At 35.9% G+C, this 24,857-nt stretch overlaps 1 protein-coding gene and 1 non-coding gene across 4 annotated transcripts in view; one reads left to right on the top strand and one right to left on the bottom strand.

The window, feature by feature from the left end:
• The window catches only part of LOC122439762 (glucocorticoid receptor), a 115,530-nt gene extending 99,412 nt beyond the window's left edge, over positions 1 to 16,118 (top strand). For all 3 annotated transcript variants that reach the window (XM_043465124.1, XM_043465123.1, XM_043465125.1), the window contains 3 exons: positions 1,648 to 1,778; positions 12,218 to 12,375; positions 12,963 to 16,118. In XM_043465124.1, the coding sequence (XP_043321059.1) occupies positions 1,648 to 1,778; positions 12,218 to 12,375; positions 12,963 to 13,115 (442 nt within the window). In that variant the 3' untranslated portion in view covers positions 13,116 to 16,118. The remainder of the gene's footprint in view (positions 1 to 1,647; positions 1,779 to 12,217; positions 12,376 to 12,962) is intronic.
• Positions 16,119 to 24,257: 8,139 nt separating this feature from the next.
• On the bottom strand, positions 24,258 to 24,364 carry LOC122441057. Its single transcript, XR_006269202.1, has one exon. It is a non-coding gene; the product is annotated as a U6 spliceosomal RNA (small nuclear RNA).
• Positions 24,365 to 24,857: the final 493 nt, after the last annotated feature.

A 24,857-nucleotide genomic window follows, 5' to 3' on the forward strand; every position in this document is an offset into this window, starting at 1 on the left:
CATCTTGAAAGCCATGAGATAGAGTTTGTTTTAGGAGCATGAAGAAGCCAGCACTGGGAGGAGAGAGGGGCAGTTTCAAACAGGAAAACCGATTACAGGGGAACATCAAATAGTTACCATACTCCCAGTACGTGCCTGCTACAGTATTAGCAGAGAACAAGACAAACAAGGTTCCCTACCTTTATTGCTTACACTCTAGTGAGGGAGACACAGATAACCATCAAATAAAATAAAATTTGAGTTTTTACTAGACAGAGGTCTTTTTCAGATGAGTTACTAGTGGCTTCTTGGAGGAGGAGTAACTGAATGAGGCGTGAAAGAGAAAAGCCCAGGCTTTGTTGTTAGAAGCGACATGACAAGAGGCCTGTGAAGGGTGTGCTGTAATCAAACTCTGCCTTCTATTAATTATATCCTTTTTCAGTTAGTAGGCACTGGCATGTGCTTGACCAGGCCAGATCTCCACACATACTTTCAAGTGTCTACTCCAAAGACAGACGTCACCCTGACTTATCTATTGCCAAAAAAGGACTGCTCAATCCACTGTGCTATGGCTTAACAAGATTTAAGTTTTTTGATTAAATTTAACTAATTAAAAATATGTAGCTTATATGTAAGCTTAAACACCTTTGAAATCTCTAAGTACTTGCTGCTCATTTCAGAACCTGACCATGCTTACTTTAGAAGTTAAAAACATGTTGACAATGTCTATAGTCACTGTCTAAAAAGAAAGTTGAAGTCATTAATTGGGAATAAAAGTGTGAATAGAGGTATGATATGAAACACCAACATATCTTCTTTTATAAAGTTAATCTGACTCAGAGTATTTATTTGGGAGGGTACTCAAATTTAGATTTAAACCATCATAGCATAACCTGATATATTAAAGTAAGAGTTACAGAAATTTTTTCTCAGTGTTTGACTTTATTTGAGGATGGATGGCTTACAGAAACAATAGTTTTTAAGTGGGCATTCTATTTCCCATTCTTGTCTCCTTATGCCTTTGTGATAATAACCTTTTATTTTTTTCTTAAGTCCAAGGTCACTTTTTGTCAAAAAATTTAAAAACAGATCTTATTTTAAACCATGAAGAGACACAGTTTCAGGCTCTTTGTGTCATTTAAAAAGTTAAGAAACTTGAGAAATCTACTTGAAAATCGTAGATGTGATCGTAACTGTTGAGAACCCTAACTGAGAATTCCTTTTGTAGTACCTTTATTTGGAAGAATATTCAGTCACATAACATTGGTCAGAGGCAGATTTTGGGTATCAGAAAGCCTAGAGTCAAGTTTTATTTCTGACCCTCTACATAACTTATAAACATTATCACACACAGTTGTCTTTAGAATGCAGTGCTATGAAAAAAATAACTTGATTTTCAACTGGGTAGGATTTAAAACTCTGTTGTCTAACTGCTCATATTTAAATACTACAATAAAAGCTTGATTTAAACGAATGACTGATAAAAGATTCTATAGGAATAAATTCTAAATACTTAAGGAAAGCTTTCCAAAATTCAGATCAGAGGGAATTCGCATTAATTGCAGTAGTTAGATGAGTTAATAAACGCTTTGCAAAATAGAAAAGTACTTTTTGTGGAACAAGAATTACTTCTTTTTAATTCAAACACTTGATATTTGTCTTTCACAGGCAGAGAATGGCTTTACCCTGCATGTATGACCAATGTAAACATATGCTATATGTTTCCTCTGAGTTAAACAGGCTTCAGGTATCTTATGAAGAGTATCTCTGTATGAAAACCTTACTGCTCCTCTCTTCAGGTTGGTAGAACATCTATTCTCTTCTAAAATGGACTTCTAAAATATGTCAAAAACATAAAACGTAGAAGTCTAGAAATAAAGGTTTGTTTGTATACAAAGCACTAAATAATTATACCAAGTCTACTATTTCCTGGTACTTTAGACTTTCATAAATGTAAAATTTTAGAAAGGCTAAGATTAATAAGATTACATAGGTATCATGGAGAAATGGAGAGGTATACGAACCACATGGCAGGGAGGAGGAAGTCACTGCTGATCTGGAATATCTATAGCCTTCTTCCTTCCTACAACTTTTTACACTTCCACTACAGAAGACACGCCAACTTGAATGATTTTTCTCTACAATACTGTTCAGTTCACTCACTCAGTTGTGTCTGACTCTTTGTGACCCCGTGGACTGCAGCACATCACGCTTCCCTGTCTATCACCAACTCCCAGAGCTTGCTCAAACTCAGTTACTTAGTCAAAAATTTTAGTTATACAATGACTAATAATACATTAGTAATAGTAATACAATGACATATTTCATACTATATAGAAGAAATTATGGATGGGACCTAAATTTAAAAGCTTTTGCACAGCAAAGAAAACCATCAACAAAACCAAAAAACCACCCATAGAATGAGAGAAAAAATTTGCAAACGAAGTGAACAAGGGATTAATCTCCAACGTACACAAACAATTCATGCAGCTCAGTATCAAAAACGAAACAACTAAATCAAAAAATAGGCAAATGGCTAAACAGCACATGAAAAGATGCTCAACATCACTGATTATTAAAGAAATGCAAATCAACAGTACAATGATGTATCGTATCAGTCAGAATGGCCATCAAAAAATTTAGAAATAATAAATGCTGGAGAAATAATAAATGCTTTTACACTGTTGGTAGGAGCATCAATTGGTACAACCATTATGATGGAGAACAGTATGTGTTGTGCATGCTGAGTTGCTTCAGTCTTGTCCAACTCTGCAACCCTATAGACTGCAGCCCTCCAGACTCCTCTGTCCATGGGATTCTCCAGGCAAGAATACTGGAGTAGGTTGCTATGGCCTCTTCCAAGGGATCCTCCCAAGGCAGGAATTGAACCTGCATCTCTTACATCTCCTGCATTGGCAGGTGGGTTCTTTACCACTAGCGCCACCTGGGAAGCCCCAGTATACAGGGTCTTTCAAAACTAAAAATAGAACTACCATATGATCTAGTAATTCCACTCCTGGGCACATAACTAAAGAAAATCATAATTCCAAAAGATACATGCAGCACTCCAGTGTCCACTGCAGCACTATTTGTAATAGCCAGCAACCTGGAAGCAACTTAAATGTCCATCCACAGAGAAACGGATAAATAAGATGTGGTACATATATACAATGAAATATTACTACTCAGCCATAAAAAAGAACAAAATAATGAACAAATATAAAATATTTTGTTTGTATAATAATGAACAAAAGAACAAAATAATGCCATCTATAGCAACATGGATGGACCTAGAGTCTGTCATACAGAGTAAGTCAGAGAAAAGATAAATATCACATGATATTGCTTATATCACTGTGGATGGTGACTGTAGCCACTGCTTCTTGGCAGGAAAGCTAGAAAAACCTAGACAGTGTGTTAAAAAGCAAAGACATCACTTTGCTAACAAAGGTCCATATAGTCAAGGCTATGGTCTGTCCAGTAGTCATGGTACGACTGTAAGAGTTGGACCTTAAAGAAGGGCAGAATGCCAAAGAATTGATACTTTCAAACTGTGGTGCTGAAGAACACTCTTGAGAGCCCCTTGGACAGCAAGGAGATCAAACCAGTCAATCTTAAAGTAAGTCAACCCTAAATACTCATTGGAAGGACTGATGCTGAAACACCAATACTGTGGCCACCTGATGTGAAGAGCCAATTCATTGGAAAAGACCCTGATGGGAAAGAATGAAGGCAAAGGAGAAGAGGGCAACAGAAGATGAGATGGCTGAATGGTACATTACATGTACCAATGTACATGAACTTGGGCAAACTCCAGGAGATGATGAGGGAGAGGGAGGCCTGGCGTGCTGCAATCCATGGTGTCAAAAAGAGTGAAAAATGATTGGGCAACTGAACAACAGTAACATTGCTTACATACAAATGAAGTTATTTACAAAACAGAAATAGTCATAGTTGTAGGGAAAAAAACTAAGGTTACCAAGGGGGGAGGGTGGGAGGGATAAATTGGGAAACTGGGACTGATATATATATATACACTACCATATATAAAATATAATAAGAACATACCATACAACACAGGGAACTCTACTCAATACTCTGTAATGACCTGTATGGGAAGAGAATCTGAAAAGAGATTGGCTGCCTGTGTAACTGATTCACTGTGAACACCACTGAGAGTCAGCTACACTCCCAATGAAAACTACTTTAAAAGAAAGCAGTGATGAAAGAAAAGGACGACCTAAAAAAAGTGAGCTTGAGTACTATTAAAGAATTAGTCAATGCAGCATTGGAGCTGGACTGTTGGACAGAGGTTCTTATCTAGAAAGGAGCAACGCTATCTTGAAAGTTTACAAAAGTAAATTGGTATATGAACTTCAGTGAGACTACTTTCAGCAAGCAAAGGCAAACTAGAAAACTTCTGGAAAATACAAAGTATCTTGTCTATATTAGTAAAAATGTAGCATTATCAACAACTAATGAAAGAAGGTCTGTGAACCAGTAGGCATTATAAGCTTTCTAAAATGCGGAGTTGATAGCTATGTACCTCTTCCATATAAGTAGCATTCCAATTTTTTAAAGCCTTCATTCCATTAGTAACTGTGGTTTCAAAGTGGCTAAAAAAATCTATGGGTGGTACATGACTGTGCTTTATCGCTCAGTTGTGTCCAACTCTTTGCTTGGACCCCTTGGACTGTAGCCCACCAGGCTCCTCTGTCCATGGGGATTCTCCAGGCAAGAATACTGGAGTCAGTTGCCATGCCTTCCTCCAGGGGAATCTTCCCAACCCAGGGATCAAACCCAGGTCTCCTGCATTACAGGCAGATCCTTTGCTGTCTGAGCCACCAGGGAAGCTCCTTACATGACTACATGACTGTATCTATCTAAGCTTTTCCAAAGCACACATCAACCTTAGTGCTATTTTTGTTGTTTAATGTCACGGGACTTAAGGAGTAGTAGTAATATTCCAAAATAAGAATATTTTCCACAACCCATTTTTAAAAAGTTAATTTTTTAAGGTTACCTGTAGCAGTACCCTTGTTAAAGCAGTGAGCTTGATACTGTTGAAGTAAACAGTTAAAGTTCTGATAATGAATTATTTGGGTTGATAATATCCAGGTACAAGTCAATGCCAAGATACTAACCTTTTGGTAAAAAAAAAGGATGAAAATATGTATCTTAAGATTTAATTAGACTGCTACCCTGACAACACTAGAAGAAGTGTCCTAACCTTCCATTAAGAAATGCTGGACTTAAAAAATTTAACACTACATGCAGGCAGGTACCTAAAGAGGTGAGCTGCACTTGAAGCTAGCTTTCTCTTAGAGGGTAGTTGCCAAGACTGGTAAATTAGTATATTCAGTAAGTTTAAAGACAAGTGTAATTGGGCGGGGGGCGAGGGGGAGATGGATCTAAAGGCAGATTAGACATATTTGTAGAGACATTTAAACTGAAATATACATCTAAAGAATTTATCCAGAATACATTTTTAATGTGTGTTTGTGTATATGTAAATGAACAAAGATAAGAGGCATGATTGAGAGAGGTCTACAACAGTACTTCACAACTCTTTTCACATCATAACAACATTAAAAAAATAGCATTCATAGCACAATGAGGTAAATGAATAAGCTTCCTGCAACCAGTGGTGACCAGCATAGCAGATCATTAACAACACATTAGTAACCCATTCATATGGTGGTCTTATAATCAAAGATCCAAAATGAAAGGTGAAAAGATACTATACAAAGAGATAATGGCTGGAAACTTTCCAGAACAGCAGCAACTGAAGAAAGCGAAATAATTTTTTTCAAAAAGCTCAAGGGGTAAATTAAACAACTAGGCAGTTATTGCTCCCATCCTCACAAATAAGAAAAAGCCAGGCAAACTGACAATAACTTTTTTAAAGATCCATCTGAGAAGTAAGGTCACAGGACAAACCACTAACATCAAAATCTGGAGAAACAGGCAAATACAGAGGACCACAGCCAAGATCAGTTTCCTGGAAACAGAAGCTACTGGACCCAGTAATGCAGAAACACTTATGGTATCTTTGATGAATTTCTGAAGACCAAGTAAGGAATAGCTGGAGTGTTAAGAACCCTGATATCAGGGCTTCTCTGATAGTTCAGTTGGTAAAGAATCAACCTGCAATGCAGAAGACCCTGGTTTGATTCCTGGGTCAGGAAGATCTGCGAGAGAAGGGATAGGCTACCCACTCCAGTTTTCTTGGGTTCCCTTGGGGCTCAACTGGTAAAAGATCCACCCACAATGCAGGAGACCTGGATTCAGTCCCTGTGTTGGGAAGATCCCCTGGAAAAGGGAACAGCTACCCACTCCAGTATTCTGGCCTGGAGAATTCCATGGACTGAATAGTCCATGGGGTCACAAAGAGTCGGACATGACTGAGCAACTTTCACATCACTATATAAGAACTCTGGAGACCCAGTCTTCGGGGGTTTCCCCCCACAGTTCTCTGGGGTTTACCTTGAGAAACCCCACCAAATTCTAATGATGAAGATCAGAGAAGATCCCCTTTCTACCCTAGGGGAAAGGGCAAATAGATAATTCCAGTCCCCTTTCCTTCCTATCTCACGTTGAGAGAGATAGGAAGAGAAGACATATTTGAAGCAATAAAGGCTGATACATTTACAAAATTAATGACAGACACCAGAATACATCCAGGAAGCTCAGAAAATATCCAGAAAGACAGATAAATACCAGAAAAGCTGCACCTAGGCATATTGTACTCAAACTACGGGAAACTAAAGATAATAAGGAAATCTTGGAAAAGGCCAGAGGGGAAAACAGTTTACCTATTCCTTATAAAGGAAGGATATTCTCATTAGCAGTCTTGCAAGCAGGAAGGTAGTGAACTATTTACCGTTAAAAGAAAAAGATCACCCAATGTTAGATTCCACATCCACTGATGATGTTTTAAGGTACCTACAGTACCTATAAATATTTGAAAGAAGATGTAGATTAGTTGTAAATGTGTATTTCAAATTCTAGGGCAGCCACTAAAAACAACTTTTAAATGAAGTCATAATTGATACACCAAGAGGAAACAGAATCACATGAATACTCGGTAAAGACTAGAAAAGGCAGAAAAAGGAAATAAGAAAAATGAATAGATAAGTTACAAACATGGTAGAGATTAATGTAGATATCTCAATCACTTTAAATTTGAAAGGCCTAATATACAATCTTTTTTTTTTAATGAAAGTCAAAAGAGAATTTGCCACCACAGATTCTCAGTAAAGTAATATAAAGAATATACTCAGGCTAAGGGAAAACAGAATAAAGAAAGTGGTAAATATTTAGATACATTTAAACTATCTCTGTAAAATAACAGTAATAATGTCTTTGGGAAGTTATAAAATAGAACTAAAGTACACAATAATTACATATAAGCAAAGAAGAAAAAAGGAGCCTTTGAAAAGTTAAAGATGAGTGTTTAAATTTCTTAAAGAGTATACAAAGTACATTATCAAACCATGAGAGCTTTGGGGGAGAACATGGTAAGAAAAAACAATCCAAAAGAATAAAAGAAATGAGAGGAAGTTGAGGGCAGAGGGGAAGCATAAACAAAGGCATGATAGGAGGAAGTAACAAATACATTGATTGTACAAATAAGTTCAAATATATCAGCAATTTCATTAAATGTAGATGGACTAAATGCTCCAAGATAAAAATATACAGAAAGTGCAAGACTAGTTTAAGAAAACAATCCAACTCTGCTATTTATAAGATATATATCTAAATAAAGATGTTGAGTAGCTGAAGTAAAAGGATATACTACGCATAGTGTAGTATATGGCATCTACATGCCACATGGTATATGGCATTTGTGGCATACTTTCTGTAAAAGGCCAAATGGTAAATGATTTCAGTTTTGCATACAATCTCTGTCAGAGGTACTCATTCTGCCCCTTGTGACATGAACATGGTCATTAACAGTGCTTAAAGAAAACAGGCATGGCTGTGTTCCAATGATATTTTATTTACAAAAAGAGGCTCCAGGTAGAAGGGGCCATTGCTGACCACTGTTTTACCCAAAAGCAATCTGAAGCAGCTATGTTACTATAAAAATAAACACTAAGGCCCCCCTATATTTACAGATATTCACTACATACAGCATTCTAGCACCAGAAAAATAATTCTGAATATATGGCCCTAAATGGCATAAAGCAAAAATCCCAAGGAATATTTGTGGTAACTTGGGATGGATGAAAGTCTTCTAAATATAAATACTGAATAGGTTTCTCACATAATTATTTTTACAATGAGGAAAACCAGCACAGGGAAAAAAGTTATAAATAAGAAATCAGTATTTTAAAAATTAGCAATAACTAGATCACCTGTAATATAATCATGTGTAAAAATTAACCCACCACTCCTGATTAAATGACCTTCATCTGCACACTAATACTGGTATCCTATAAGTGTCAAGTTTGCTCTATGGAATCAAAATATTTTGATATGTAGTTTTTGGTCTAATCCTAATCAAAATCCAATGAGAGTGATATACTACATTAACCAAATGAAGGATAAAAATCTTAAGTGCAGAAAAAGCATTTGACAAAATTCAACATACATTTATGACAGAAAATATCAATAAACCACATATAGATAGGGTACCTGACCATAATAAAGGCCATATATGACAAGCCCACAGCTAACATCATTACTCCATGGTGAAAAGCTGAAAGCTGTTCCTCTGAAATAAGGAATGAGACAAAGATGTCCACCCTAGCCACTTCCAGTCAACCTAGTTCTGGAAATTCTAGCCAGACCAATTAAGTAAGAAAAAGAAAGAAAAGGCATCTAAATCAAAAAGGAAGAAGTAACAATTCCAACTGGGGTCAGCACATCCTGAGTGTTCTGATTATTACTGCCTGTTTAACTGGAAGTAAAACCATTAGGAAAAAAACATTTTTAAGAAGTAAAACTCTATTTGCAAATGATCTGATTTTATATATAGAAACCCTAAAGATGACATCAAAAAATACTGTTCGAACTAGTAAATTCAATAAAGTTGCAGTATACAAATTCAGTTTACAAAAATCTGTTGTGTTTCAACACATTCATAACAAACTAGCAGTAAGGGAAATTAAGGAAACAATTCTGTTTACAACTGCATCAAAAAGAATAAAACACCTAGAAATAAATTTAACCACAGAGGCAAAAGACTTGCACAATGAAAACTATAAGACATTGATGAACAAAACTGAAGAAAACAAAAAATAAATGGACAGTCCATGCTTACGGATTAGAAGAATTAATAGTGTCAAAATGTCCTTACTATTCAGAGTAATCAACAGATACAATGCAATCTCTATAAAATTCCTATGGCATGTGTCACAGAAATAAATAATCCTAAAATTTGTATGGAAGCATAGAAAATCCAGAATAGCCAAAGCAAACTTGAGAAAGAACAATAGTTGAACTTACACCTTGGTTTCAAACTATATTACAAAGCTGTAGTCATCCAAACAGTATTGTACTGGCACAAGACCATTCACATAGATTAATGGAACATAATTGAGAGCCAAGAAGTAAACCCACAATCTATGTATTGTCAATGAACTAATGACAAAGTAGCTAACAATATACAATGGGAAAAGGGCAGTCTTTTCAATAAAGATGTTGGGAAAACCAGATCCAAGAGAATGAAACTAGATTACCATCTCACACCATATACAAAAGTTAACTTAAAATGGATCATATGGACTTGAACATATGTTCTGAAATCATAAAAGTTCCAGAAGAAAATATAGGCAGTAAGCTCCTTGATGTCAGTCTTGAGGTGGATTTTCTGCCTCAGACATCAAAAGCAAAGGCAACAAAAGGAAACAAATGAAACTATATCAAACACAGCAAAGGGAACCATCAACAAAATGAAGAGGTAGTCTGCCAAATGAGAGAAGTATTTGCAAATCATGTATCTGATAAGGGGTTAATATCTACAAATAAAAGAATACAACTCAACAGCAAAAGAACTAATATCCGAATTTTTTGAATGGGCTTAGACCCCGAACAGGTATCTCACAAAGACATACAAATAATCAATATGTATATAAGAAGGTGCTTTACGTCATTAGTCATCTGGGAAATGCATGCAAATCAAAAGTACAATGAAATGCTACCTTAACATCAATCAGGATGACTATTATCAAAACATCCAAAGACAAAAAGTATTGGCAAAGGTGTGGAGAAAAAGGAGACCTTTGTGCACTCGGGAATTTAAACTGGTGCAGCCACTACAGAAAACAGTTTGGGGGTTCTTTAGCAAATTAAAAATAGAATTACTATATGACCCAGCAGTTTCACTTCGGGGTATTTAACCTAGAAAACAAAGAAATTAACTGGAAAAGATATGTGCACCCTCACGTTCACTGCAGAATAATTTATAATAGCCAAGATATGAAAACAACCTAAATGTCCACTGGTGAATGATTCAGTGAGATATTATTCAACCATAAGAAAAAATGAAACTTCACCATTTGCAACAACATGGATGGACCTTGAGGGCACTGTGCTAAGTGAAATAAGTCAAAGAAGACAAATACCACATACATCTTACTTGTATGTGTAATCTAAAAACAAAAGCCCATGGATACAGAGTACAAATTAACAAGTACCAGAGGTGTGTGTGTTTGGGGGTGGGGGGTGTTGGGGGATGAGAGAAATGAGTGAAGGGTTTAGAAAGTATAAACTTCAGTCATGGAGATGTAATGTATAGCATGGAGATGTAATGGTGTCTATAGTTAATATGATATTGTATATTTGAAAACTGCTAACAGTAAATTTGAAAATTTTCATCACAAGAAATAAAAGTTTTGTAACAATTTATGGTGACAGATGTTACCTAGACTTGCTGTGGTGATCATTCTGCAGTATATACAAGTATTGAATCATCATGTTGTACACTTGAAACTAATACAATGTTACATACTAATTATATCTAAATTTTTAAAAATAATTTTTTTTAATTCACTGAGAAAGAAAGGAGTTAGGAAACAGGGGCTCAGGGAGGTTGTACTGAAGTCCACCTGGCAAGTAAGAATTAAAAAGACTTATCCTAAACACACTGCTTTTCCTCTGTTCTAGCATTTTCTAAGACGTCAGTAGAAATGAAGTTTAAGTTTGGAAAAGGATTTGCTCCCCCTCCCTGGAGAGTGGGCTTCCCTGGTGGCTCACACAGTAAAGAATCTCCCTGCCACGTGGGAGACCCAGGTTCAAGCCCTGGGTGGGGAAGATCCCCTGAAGAAGGGCATGGCAACCCATTCCAGTACTCATGCCTGGAGAATTCCATGGACAGAGGAACCCGACAGGCCCCAGTCCATGGGATCCCTGGAGAGTGCATAATTATAGCTCTAAGGAAGTCCTGAAATCCAAAAATCTGCCTAACTTGGTATTGAAACATCTAGTTTTATTAAATTCTGATCATCAAATCCTTTTCCCCTAATCATTATTAAAACACAGAACCAAAGTTCCTTGGAGCACACTTTAAGATATATAGTATCTACAAGTTATAATCTCTGCAAGACCAAGTGAAACCATGATTAATCTTAATCCTCTGTTCACAGTCCTTCTTCCTAGTATTGTTTCCTGAGGAGTACTGTGAAAAATTGATTTTTTTTTTTTTTTACTAATTTTATGATCCATGAGGTATTTTCTGTGTTTCTATACATAAGGAAAGGCAGATATTTGCTCCCCAGTAAAGCATACATACAAACCACATAAAAAAAATCAAGTTTGTTTTTAGATTGGAATCATATCAACTCAGTATGTTAACACATTAATAAAATGTACTGCATGCTGATTTGAAGGTCCTAATTGGTTATATCACAAGATATTCCAAGATGTAATTGGTGGAATAAACATTATTGTTGAAGTCATCTATGTCTGTACTAGAATTAAACTCAAGGGCAGAATGACAATCAGTGTATTATTTGTTTGGTCTTCAAACTAGCTTTGTGAACTAAGGAGGAAGGTGTTTACTAGATCCATTCACAGATGAGAAACAACATGATAAACCCAAAGTTACATCCTCCAATTTTCTATTATCCCATATTCTCATGTGGCTATAGTTTCATAATCCTTCAAAATGCTTATATTTTAAGAATGCATTAGATACAGTGTAAAACATGATCTATTACTGATAATGTCCTACTTGTATATATGAAAAGTTATCACAAGAAAATTCTTTAATTGATTACAATTAACCTTTTAGTTCCTAAGGAAGGCTTGAAGAGTCAAGAACTATTTGATGAAATTAGAATGACCTACATCAAAGAGCTAGGAAAAGCCATTGTCAAGAGGGAAGGAAACTCCAGTCAGAACTGGCAGCGGTTTTATCAACTGACAAAACTCTTGGACTCCATGCATGATGTAAGTGTCAAACAAAAAATCCAAGTATCAAAAGAATTTCCTGAGACATGAAGTATGTCCTGATTTTTGTATATAATTATATACCAATAGTTTTGGGGTCCCTCCCATTCATCGATTTTGATGATGGTTTGATTTCAGGCTGTGAAGTTCAGTTTGGCACACAATTCTCCTAAAGTCAATTGTGAAATACCATTTCATCTAGTCATAGGCATCTAACATCAAGATACTAATACAGAATGTAATGGCACTGTTTTTTAAAAGGTAGAATTCCCTCTTTCTGTATGAATTTATCCAGTAAGTTTGAATGTGTCCTTCATATACTACGGTACCACAATTCATCATGAAACATCTTAATTCCATATAATTCTATATACTATTTAAGAAATTCAAAATGTCTGTAGTAACTGAGTGCTCATTTTATTTAAGTAAGCTTCTTTCTTACCCCGGGAATTCCAGCAGATTGGTATATTCCAAGTCAGAAATTTAAAAAAAAAAAAAAAAGGGGGTGGGGGGAGACCAAAAACAAGCATGAGATGTCTCTACTGCTAAGTTTTTAAGACTGATCATCACTATATCTTCTCTTGCAGGTGGTTGAAAATCTTCTTAACTATTGCTTCCAAACATTTTTGGATAAGACTATGAGTATTGAATTCCCAGAGATGTTAGCTGAAATCATCACCAATCAGATACCAAAATATTCAAGTGGAAATATCAAAAAACTTCTGTTTCATCAAAAGTGACTGCCTTAATAAGAAAGGTTGCCTTAAAGAAAGTTGAATTTATAGCTTTTATTGTACAAACTATCAATCTGTCCTGTAGCAGTTTCATTTTTTTTTTTTTTGTTTTTGTCTAGATTTTGGTTTTGTTTTGAATACGCACTACATGTGGTTTAAAGAGGGCCAAGACTTGGCAACAGAAGCAGTTGAGCTATCACTTTTCAGTGATGGGAAAAGTAGAAAGTGAGAGTTGGTGGATCCCAGAAATTAGAGCCAATAATGTGGGTGTATAAGCTCCACTGTCAGAGCAGGATGGCACCTAAACCACCAGTGCCCGAAGTCTGTGTGATAAACTTTCTGCTCATACTTTTCACAGTTGGCTGGACAAAATTTTTTAGACTTTTTGTTGGTATATTTTCCCCTGTATAGTTAGGATAGCATTTTTTTGATTTATGCATGGAAACCTGAAACAAAGTTTACAAGTGTATATCAGAAAAGGGAAGTTGTGCCTTTTATAGCTATTACTGTCTGGTTTTAACAATTTCCTTTATATTCAGTGAACTACGCTTGCTCATTTTTTCTTACATAATTTTTGTATTCAAGTTATTGTACAGCTGTTTAAGATGGGCAGCTAGTTCATAGCTTTCCTAATCGAACTCTAAACATTAATCTTCTGTGTGAAAATGGGTTGGTGCTTCTAACCTGATGGCAGTTAGCTATCAGAAGACCACAAAAATTGACTCAAATCTCCAGTTTTCTTGTCAAAAAAGCTCACATTTTGTATATATTTGCTTCAGTGGAGAATTATATAGATTGTGCAAATTAACCGTCCTAACTGGTGTAGAGCACCTAGTCCAGTGACCTGCTGGGTAAACTGTGGATTGCAAAAGACTAATTAAAAAAAAAAAAAAAAAAACTACCAAGAGGCCCTGTTTGTACCTAATGCCCTAGCTATCTCTGCAATGGTTAGATGGGAAGAAAGTCAGTAAACTGTCTTTCAGGACCTTTTGCTGTAGTTTGTAAAACGTCCTAAAAGTTATAATGCCAGATAACCAGCTGAAACACAGTTGAGAGTTTTTAACCAGTCCAAGTAATTCCTCCCACTAAACTTTACCCCCTCCCAAAAATCTCTTAATATGGCAAAAGTGGCCAGACACCCATTTTCACATTCCCACTTGTCACCAATTGGTCTTTCTTTCCTGGGGACACAGGAAAGCTCAGCTACTGATTTTTCTGATTTAGAACTGTATGTCAGACTTCCATGTTCATAAAACTATACATCCCTCACAGCCTTATGTGTGCCATAGAGTTTAATGAAAGTCATGTGAATTTCTCCTTCTCACTGTTGAGAATTATCATTTTAAACAAGATAGAAGCTGTAGTAGCCCTTTCTGTGTGCACCTTACCAACTTTCTGTAAACTCAAAACTTACATTTACTAAGCCACAAGAAATTTGATTTCTATTCAAGGTGGCCAAATTATTTGTGTAATAGAAAATGGAAAATCTAATATTAAAAATATGAAACTTCTAATATATTTTTATATTTAGTTATAGTTTCAGATATATATCATATTGGTATTCACTAATCTGGGAAGGGAAGGGCTACTGCAGCTTTACATGCAATTTATTAAAATGACTGTAAAATAGCTTGTATAGTGTAAAATATGAATGATTTTTAGATGAGATTGTTTTATCATGACATGTTATATATTTTTTGTAGGGGTCAAAGAAATGTTGACGGATAACCTATATGATTTATAATGTGTGCAAGCATTCATACAGGCAGCAATGGTCTCAGAAACCAAACAAGTTTGCTATACAGGAAGAGGGAAATGGAAACTGGCCCTGTGCACCATGAAGGTTATTGAGGCTCTGTCCCATTCAGATCAAGAGAGGAAGTAATCCTCCTCTGCCTCCCAGAATGACCACCCTTCTCATTCCAACAGTGCGTCTGTCTGCACAGGTTTAGTTTACTAAATCTCCCCTTGCGCTAAAGTGTGTTAACAGGACAGAAAGGTGGTGCTTACACATTTACAGGCACCATCACATACAGCCTCCCCAACAGTTTAACAGTTTGGCAATAATACGCATAGAGGTACCAGCAATATGTAAATAGTGCAGAATCTCATAGGCTGCCAATAATACACTAATTCCTTTCTATCCTATAAGAGTTCATTTCCTAATAAAATGAGGACATGTTTATGTTTTCTTTGAATGCTTTTTGAATGTTGTTATTTTTCAGTATTTTGGAGAAATTATTTAATAAAAATGTAATCATTTGCTTTTTGAATGCTGTCTAAAAAGGGAATACTCCTTTTGTAATTCTTTAAATTGATCTCAAAGTATTTTAAAATGATTTGTAACCCAGCTGGATGTGAAATTTTTGGTGCCTAAGAAATATCACTTGAATATTATCAGTGATAGTGTTAAGTTTCAAAAAGAGCTTCTGAAAGATAAATTATTAATCATTTATAGAGTATTATCTGGTTAAAACCAGAAGGCGTACCACACATTAACCTTAGTTTTAGCCCCAACCACCTTGGCTCCCAAAAAATCGAGCTCAATGAATAAAGACAAGTGCACTTTGTTGTTAAAAGGAAATGGACTGACATTCATGAATCCATAGGAAGCTGTACATTAAATGGAAAAAGAACCCGTGACCTTTTAGAAAATGTGGGAAAGAAGAAATTTACCTTAATTATGTGTGAGTGTAATTATGGACTTAAGTGAAAAGAAAGCTATGGTGCTATCTGAAAGGAGCTTCATTTTCTATATATTTGGTATGTTGCCATCCCAAACTATTAAAGTGTGTAGTAATTTTAGTGACAGGTAACATGCGTAGATGAGTCACAACAAATCCTGAAAAGTATTTTTAATTACCGGTGGAAAAAGGGACCCTCTCTGTGTTTTTAGGCCTTGCTATAGGATACAGGACAAGTGTTTTGGGGATATATATATATATACACCCAATCGTCTAAAACTATGTGAGGGGAACCTAAAAGTGCACCTGCCTTCTCCTGGGGGAAGAAAAAAAAAAAACACAGCAAAAGGAAAACACATATGATTAGTGTCTATGAAGAACTCAGTATTTAGCATAGGATGAGCTGTGGATACATATATAAAGGAAAGCCAGGATCACTTCAGAATTGAGGAATGAAAGAATGAGCAACTCCAATTTTACATATCTATCAATACAACCAATTATCATTAAGTCTTATCATTTTAGTTCTCTGTTAAATATCCTAAAACTACATCACCATGTAATGGACATTATTATTACACTTTAATCTGTCAAAAGTTAAGAACTGTGACAGCCCTCAGTAAGAGTTTGGTCTTGGTAGATCACTGAAAGGACTGCAGCTGTATATGAATGTTTTTCTGTGCCTGGTTTGAGAATAAGAGAAACTAAGAGTGTAAGGAGAACATGTTAACCACTTGGAATGGAAGTTTATCGTTTTCCAGACGATGGTCAGTCAGCCTGGTCCACCAAGGATTAGTGACCAGGTTCTTGGGAAAGGATTAGCTTCTCTCTAGCAAATGCCTGAAAGAAGGATTTTATTTTCTGATGAAAGGCTGTATGAAAATACCCTCCTCAAATAACTTGCTTAACTACATATAGATTCAAGTGTGTCAATATTCTATTTTGTATATTAAACAAATGCTATATAATGGGGACAAATCTATATTATACTGTGTATGGCATTATTAAGAAGCTTTTTCATTATTTTTTATCACAGTAATTTTAAAATGTGTAAAAATTAAAACCAGTGACTCCTGTTTAAAAAATAAAAGTTGTAGTTTTTTATTCATGCTGAATAATAATCTGTAGTTTAAAAAAAAACTGTCTTTTTACCTACGCAGTGAAATGTCAGACTGTAAAATCTTGTGTGGAAATGTTTAACTTTTATTTTTCATTTAAATTTGCTGTTCTGGTATTACCAAACCACACATTTGTACTGAATTGGCAGTAAATGTTAGTTAGCCATTTACAGCAATGCCAAATATGGAGAAACATCATAATAAAAAAAAACAAATCTGCTTTTTCATTATATGACTCCAACATGCTTTTGTAGAACTCATGCAGTTTCCATTTTCCTGCTGCTTTTCTTCCCTCTTCTATTGAAGGTAGAGTTATCACTTCAGGGAGCTTAAGCTGCTAAAGAGGACATTTAAATGGCAATGTGGCAAGTTTACATGCTAATATCGCATAAATTCAAAATGAGCTTAACCCTGGCACCAAAGACTGTCCCAACTGTGCCTCAAATGGTCATGTGCCAACTACTGCAAAGGGTACCAAGGGAAGGAAGAACTCATTCAAGCCTGTTCTAAACCTAATAGTCTTTACCATGAAAACGCTATTTTATGTAAACAAACTGATTAGCTTATCAAGATTCTTACCTTACTTAAAGTCATCAATTCTTTCTCCAAAAAAGGACATAAACATTCAGTAAACACAGCAATATTGCATATTATAGACAATAAAGGCAAAAGGGGTAAAATGGTAAACCAGTTATTCTATACAATTTACACAGTACTTCCAAAAGCATAATGTGTTCAATCATATCCATAAACTGGATGATCTAACAAACTTCCCTATAAATACTCTTCTCTCCACATGTGGCCTCCATCGCTAAGGAAAAGGCATTACGATTTTAAAACCAAGTCTATCTTACCTGTCATATGTGTACCAAGTAGTTGCTGTGTACCCACTATATGATAAATATTGAAGTTCAAATATGAACAAGAAAATTACTATTCCTACCTTTAGTCATTTGCAAAAGTATACAAGAAGCCTCCCTTCCCAGTGTCTTACTAGTATGTATACATATTATTGCTTTACTATTCATTTCAAGTATTAGCCTTACATTTGTAGAACACTGACATATAGCAGTTAATCCTCACCTACCCAATAAACAAATGAAATAAAAACAAATGCTAAGGAACATAACTCCATTTCATAAAAAGGGAACAAGTTCAGAGTTTAAACACCTGATTCATAGCTGCTAACCCATTTTATTGAAATCTGAATGGAAAATCTTTGTAATGAGGCTATTTACGATGTCAGAGAATATGGCTCTAGTCTACAAATTCCCAGGGAACTGGGGTTGCTTTTCTTTTTTTAAATTTGTGTTTTACATTTACTGAGCACTTACTTCATGCCAGGCATCATGTTTCAACATATTATCTCATTTAAACTTAGAAACTCTATAAAGTGCTACTATAAACCTCATATAAGCTCACTGTATTTATATGAGACAACTGTGGCTTAAACAACTAACTTACCTAGGTTACAAAGCTTGGAAATGGTTAAGTAGGACTTCTTTGTTGTTTTTTGTTTGTTTTTAAATACTGGGCATCTAGCTCCAGAGTCCATGCTCTTAAACGTTACTGAGAAATTATTAAAAGGAAGCTCCTAACTAGATTAAATGAGCCAATGTTGACCATTCTATGTCAAGCCTTTGACCTAATCTCATTTAACCTAATCGTTTTAATTTAACCATATCAATTTTGACTTACACATTTAACAATGATAATTCCTTCTCTTAAGAACATGTGTTCTACCATGTGTCCAATATCCTTTGTTTTGTCAAATATACTGTACAAGGAATCTGTCTCACTTAACACCCACAGGAAAATTAACATATTCCTTCAAGCAAAATTAACATATTCCTTCAAGCTATATAGAGAATATAGGCTACACTCTAAACAGAGGAAGAGAGTCATTTATAAATGAAAACTGATGTAAGTCAAAATCTGATTAGTTTGGCAAGTAAAATAAGAGCCTGAATTTTGAGTGTATTTTTTCTTAGACCTTCAGCTAATTTCTATTAACTGGCAGTATATGGCTCTTAACAGCATTAGTAATTTTATAGCATTTGCTTTAGTGCAAGGAATCCAGTCTTCTTTTCTTATGTCAGGCTTCCATTGCCCAGTTAAAATGAAACCATACTTTGGTAGGGAAACATTTTTTACTTTATTTGGTCACAGACAGGCTAACATCAGAACAAAACAGTTCATAAAGAACACATCAGACACCCAAAAAAACTTTCCACACTCTATCCAACCCACTTGAATAAAAGACAGTTTATATTATTCATCTTTTATACCCTGTCCATAAATCAACAGAATAATATGTATACACAGTGTAAATAAGCCATAGCTTTTGTTACTATTAATGTGGCATTGTCTTAGAAAGTACTGTCTTTGAGTATACATGGAGTATTGCTAGAAATAAAAATCTAGATCATCCAAAACCATTAGGATTGTTTGCTAGCTTTGCAAAGAATAGAGATAAAAATAACTCTTTCCAAGTGGGTGTAACAGGAGATATAGTGTGCACAAAAACCAAACAAGGGTTCACAGAACATGAAATTATGTCCTAAATACCTCTTGATCAGTTGCCTGACCCACTGTGTGGCAGGTGTGCTAGAGGAGCCAATTCAAAGACCAACCACTAAGCCAATACTAAAAACTTCAAGGTGATGTTCCTGCCTTCAAGGAATCAAAGATGAGAGACGTGGTTCAACAATTCCACTGCTGTGTGTCTGTTCAAAAGGAATAAAAACATGGGCATACAATGACTTGCATGCAGATACTCACAGCACCATTGTTTGTAATAGACAAAAAGCAAAAAGAACTCAAATGTCCACCAACATAAATACGTAACAAATAAAACACTAACAAATGAATCAACACATAAACAAAATGTGGCATAGCTATATCTCAGTTCTTATGTATAGCCATACAGTAGAAAAGAATAATTGTAAGCAAAGCAGAGTAGACTACTACACAACAATGAAAGAGATAGTGGTGCATGCCATAATATGGATGAACCTCAAGCAAAAGAATTCACACAAAGAGACCACAAATTACTTGATTTCATGTATATGAGATGTCCAGACAAGGCAAAGCTATAGCCAGAAGGCAGGTCAATGGTTTCCTATGACTGGGGGTGGCATCAGGGCTCAAGTGAAAATAGTATGAGGGAACTTCATGGGAAGATGGAAATGTTTTAAAATTGGATTATAATGATGGCTACACAACTCAGCAATTTTAATAAAAATCATTAACATTTACACTTAAAGTGAGTAAGTTTTATGGTATGTCAGTTATATATACATATTATATATAATATATATATATTATATATATATATATATATACACACATACAAACACACACACTACATCTAAGAGTGGATGTAAGCAAATGTGTTAAGTGAACTTTCATTCACTGTATCAGCACCTGGTACAAAGTACTTTGAATACAAAAGGCAGGCGCAGCTGATTTTCAGGAAAGCCTATAAGAAGGTGTCTTCCTTGTCATGATACTATACACAGACAACCCTAAAGATAACTATTAGAAAATTACTAGAGCTAATCAGTGAATTTAGCAAAGTCGCACAATACAAAATTAATACACAGAAATCACTTGTATTCCTATAAACTAACAATGAAAAATCAAAAGTTAAGGAATCAATCCCATTCACCATTGCAACAAAAAAGAATAAAATATCTAGGAATAAATCTACCTAAGAAGACAAAAGAGCTGTATACAGAAATCTGTAAGATACTGATGAAAGAATTCAAAGATGACAAACAGATGGAGAGATATTGCATGTTCTTGGGTTGGAAGAATCAATATTATGAAAATGACTATATGACCAAATGCAATCTACAGATTCAGTGTGATCCCTAGCAAATTACCAATGGCATTTTTCAACAAAACTAGAACAAAAAATTTCATAATTCACATGGAGTAACAAAAGACCCTGAATACCCAAAGCAATCTTGAGAAAGAACGGAGCTGGAGGAATCAACTTTCCTGACTTGAGGCTATACTACAAGCTACAGTCATCAAGACAGCATGGTACTAGCATAGAAACAGAAATAATAGACCAGTGGAACAAGACAGAAAGCCCAGAGATAAATCCACGTACCTATGGTAACTTATTTTTGACAAAGGAGACAAGAATACACATTGGGGCAAAGATAGCCTCTTCAATAAGTAGTGCTGGGAAAACTGGACAGTTACCTGTAAAAGAATGGAATTAGAACACTTCCTAACACCAGACACAAAGATAAACTCAAAATGGATTAAAACCTAAATGTAAGACCAGAAGCTATAAAATTCTTAGATGAAAACATAAGCAGAACACACTCTGAGATAAATAACAGTAAGATCCTCTATGACCCACTTCCTAGAGTAATGGAAGTAAAAACAAACAAATGGGACCTAATTAAATGTAAAAACTTCTGCACAGCAAAGGAAACTACAAACAAAGTGAAAAGACAACCCTCAGAACGGGAGAAAATTATAGCAAATGAAACAATGACAAAGGATTAATTTCCAAAATATTACCAGCAACTCATCCAAATCAATACCAGAAAAACAAGCCAATCAAAAAGTGGGAAAAAGACCTAAATGGACATTTTTCCAATGAAGACATATGGATGGCTGATAAACACATGAAAAGATGTTCAACATCACTCATATTAGAAAAATGCAAATCAAAACTATAATAAGATATCACCTCACACAAACATCAGCCAGACTCCTCAAGAAAAAAAAGGGAGACGACTCAAATCAATAAAATTAGAAGTGAAAATGCAGAAATTACAAAAGGCAACACAGAAATTCAAATGGTCATAAGAGACTACTATGAGCAACTATATGTCAATATAATGGAAAACTTGGAAGAAATGGACAAATTCTTAGAGAACTATAACTTTTCAAAACTGAACCAAGAAGAAAGAGAAAATTTGAACAGGTCAATTGACAAGCAAAGAAATCTAAACTATAAGCAAAAATCTTACAATAAACAAAAGCCCAGGACCAGATGACAAATTCTACCAAAATTTTAAAGAACAGCTAACACCTATCCTACTCAAACTCCTCCAGAAAATTTCAGAGGAACAAAAACTCCCAAACTCATTCTACAAAAGCCACTATCACCCAGATACCAAAACCAGACAAAGATGCCACAAGAAAAGAAAATTACAGGCCAATATCACTGACCAACATAGATGCAAAAATCCTCAACAAAATTCAAGGAAACAGAATCCAACAACATATTAAAAAGCTCATATATCATGATCAAGTGGGCTATATATATTCCAGCAATGAAAGGATTCTTCAATATTCATAAATCAATGTGATACACCATATTAACAAAGTGAGAGAGAAAAACCATATGATTATTTCAACAGATGCAGAGAAAGCCTTTAACAAAATTCAATACCCATTTATGATAAAAACTCTCCAGAAAGTAGGCACAGAAGGAACATACCTAAACATAATAAAAGCCATATACAACAAACCCACATCAAACATTATTCTCAGTGGCAAAAAATTGAAAGCATTTCCCCTGAAATCAAGAATAAGACAACGGTGCCCACTCTCACCACTACTATTCAAAAGTTTTGGAAGTCCTAGCCACAGCAATCAGAGAAGAAAAAGAAATAAAAGGAATACAGATTGGAAAAGAAGTAGCAAAACTCTGTCTGCAGATGACATGATCCTCTCTATATACAGAAAACCCTAAAGATGCCACCAGAAAAGTACTAGATCTAATCAGTGAATATTGGAGCTAATCAGTAAAGTCACAGGATATAAAATTAATGTGCATATATACACTGCATGACTATACACTAACAATGAAAAATCAGTATCCTGGTCAATAAGAAGTCTGACAAAGAGGACCAGCCTGTTTACCTCACCTGGACAATTTCTCAGGGCTATCACTGTAATGATGAATATAAATATGAATTAAATTTCATTAAATGTCATTAATGAGCAGGAGGACAATTTGAGCCAAAAATCAAAATTGTAAACTTTTATATAGTCAACAGAGATGAAAACATGTCCACACAAAAACTTATACACAAATATTCACAGGACTATTGTTCATAATGCCCCCGAAAGTGGAAACAATCTAAATGTCCATCAACTGATGAATGAATAAATAACATGCAATATATTTGTACAATGAAATATTATTTTGGCAATGAAAAGAAATGAAATACTGATACATACGTTTTTTGGATGAACTTCACAAATACCATGCTATGTAGAAGAAGTTAGTCATAAAAGATCACATTTTATAAATTCACTTACATTAAATGTCCAGAATAAACAAATCTATAGAGATAAACAGTAGATTTGAGATTTCCAGGGGCTGAGGGAGGAGGAGGGGATATTGAAAAGTGACTGCTTATTGGGTGCTGCATGTGTGCTAAGTCACTTCAGTTGGATCTGACTGTTTACGACCCTATGGACTGTAGCCCACCAGGCTCCTCTAGCCTTGGGATTCTAGAATACTGGAGTGGGCTTCCGGGTCAAGATGGCAGAGTAAAGGACATGTGCACATCTCCTCCTGCAAGAGTACCAAAATCACAACTAGCTATTGAACAACCATCAACAGGACGGTGCTGGAACCTACTAAAATAAGATACCCCACATCCAAAGTCAAAGAAGAAGAAGCCTTCAGCAAGACAACAGGAGGGGCACAATCATGATGAAATCAAAACCCATACCTTCCAGGTGAGTGATCCACAAACTGGAGAACAATAATACCAAAGAGGTTCTCCCACTGTTGTGAAGGTTATGAACCCCATGTCAGGCTTCCCAGCTTGGGGATATGACAAAGGGACTGGGAATCCCTGGGAAATCTGACCTTGAAGGCCAGTGGGATTTGATTACAAGACTTCCACAGGCCTGGGGCAAACAGACTCCAGTCTTGGAGGGCACAAACAAAACCTTGCGCACACCAAGACTCAGAGGAAAGCAGAGAACCCACAGGAGACCGAACCAAATCTACCTGCTAGTGTTGGAAGGTCTCCTGTGGAGGCATGGGTTGGCAGGGGCTCACCACAGGGACAGAGGCACTGGTAGCAGCAGCCTGGGAAGGTCCCCCTTGCCATAAACCCTCTTGGAGGACTGCCTTGGGGCAAAACACTACCGAAGATGGAGCGTGAAGAACTGAAGTGAAGTGAAAGTTGCTCAGTCATGTCCGACTCTTTGCAACCCCATGGACTATACAATCCATGGAATTCTCTAGGCTAGAATACTGAATTGGGTAGCCTTTCTCTTCTCCAGGGGATCTTCCCACCCCAGGGATTGAACACAGGTCTGCCACACTGCAGGTGGATTCTTTTTTTTTTTTTTTAAATATGGAATGCTTCACGAATTTGCGTGTCATCCTTGCGCAGGGGCCATGCTAATCTTCTCTGTATCATTCCAATTTTAGTATATGTGCTGTCGAAGCAAGCACTGCAGGTGGATTCTTAACCAGCTGAACTACAAGAGAAGTCCAAAAATACTGGAGTGGGTAGCCTATCCCTTACTCCAGTGGATTTTCCTAACCCAGGAATTGAAACAGGATCTCCTGCATTGCAGGCAGATTGTTTACCAACTGAGCTATCAGGGAAGCCCATAATATATAAGGAGAGTGAAGCCAATCAGCAGAAAATTGGATTAAAGCTTTCCTGAGCAAGACCCTGCCCACCAGAGCAAGACCTAGTTTTTCCCACTACCAGTCTCTCCCATCAGGAAACTTACACAAGCCTTTTAGCCTCCTCCATCAGAGGGCAGACAGAAGAAGCAAGAAGAACCACAGTCCCACAGCAACTAAAACAAAAACTGCATTACAGAAAGTTAACCAGCATGAAAAAGCACAAAGTTGTGCCCCAGATGAAGGGACAAGGAAAAAAAACCAGAAAAACAACTAAATAAAGTGGAGATAGGCAGTCTTCCAGAAAAAGAAT

The sequence above is a fragment of the Cervus canadensis genome, chromosome 4 (assembly GCF_019320065.1).
Source record: "Cervus canadensis isolate Bull #8, Minnesota chromosome 4, ASM1932006v1, whole genome shotgun sequence".
Taxonomy (NCBI): Eukaryota; Metazoa; Chordata; class Mammalia; order Artiodactyla; family Cervidae; genus Cervus; species Cervus canadensis.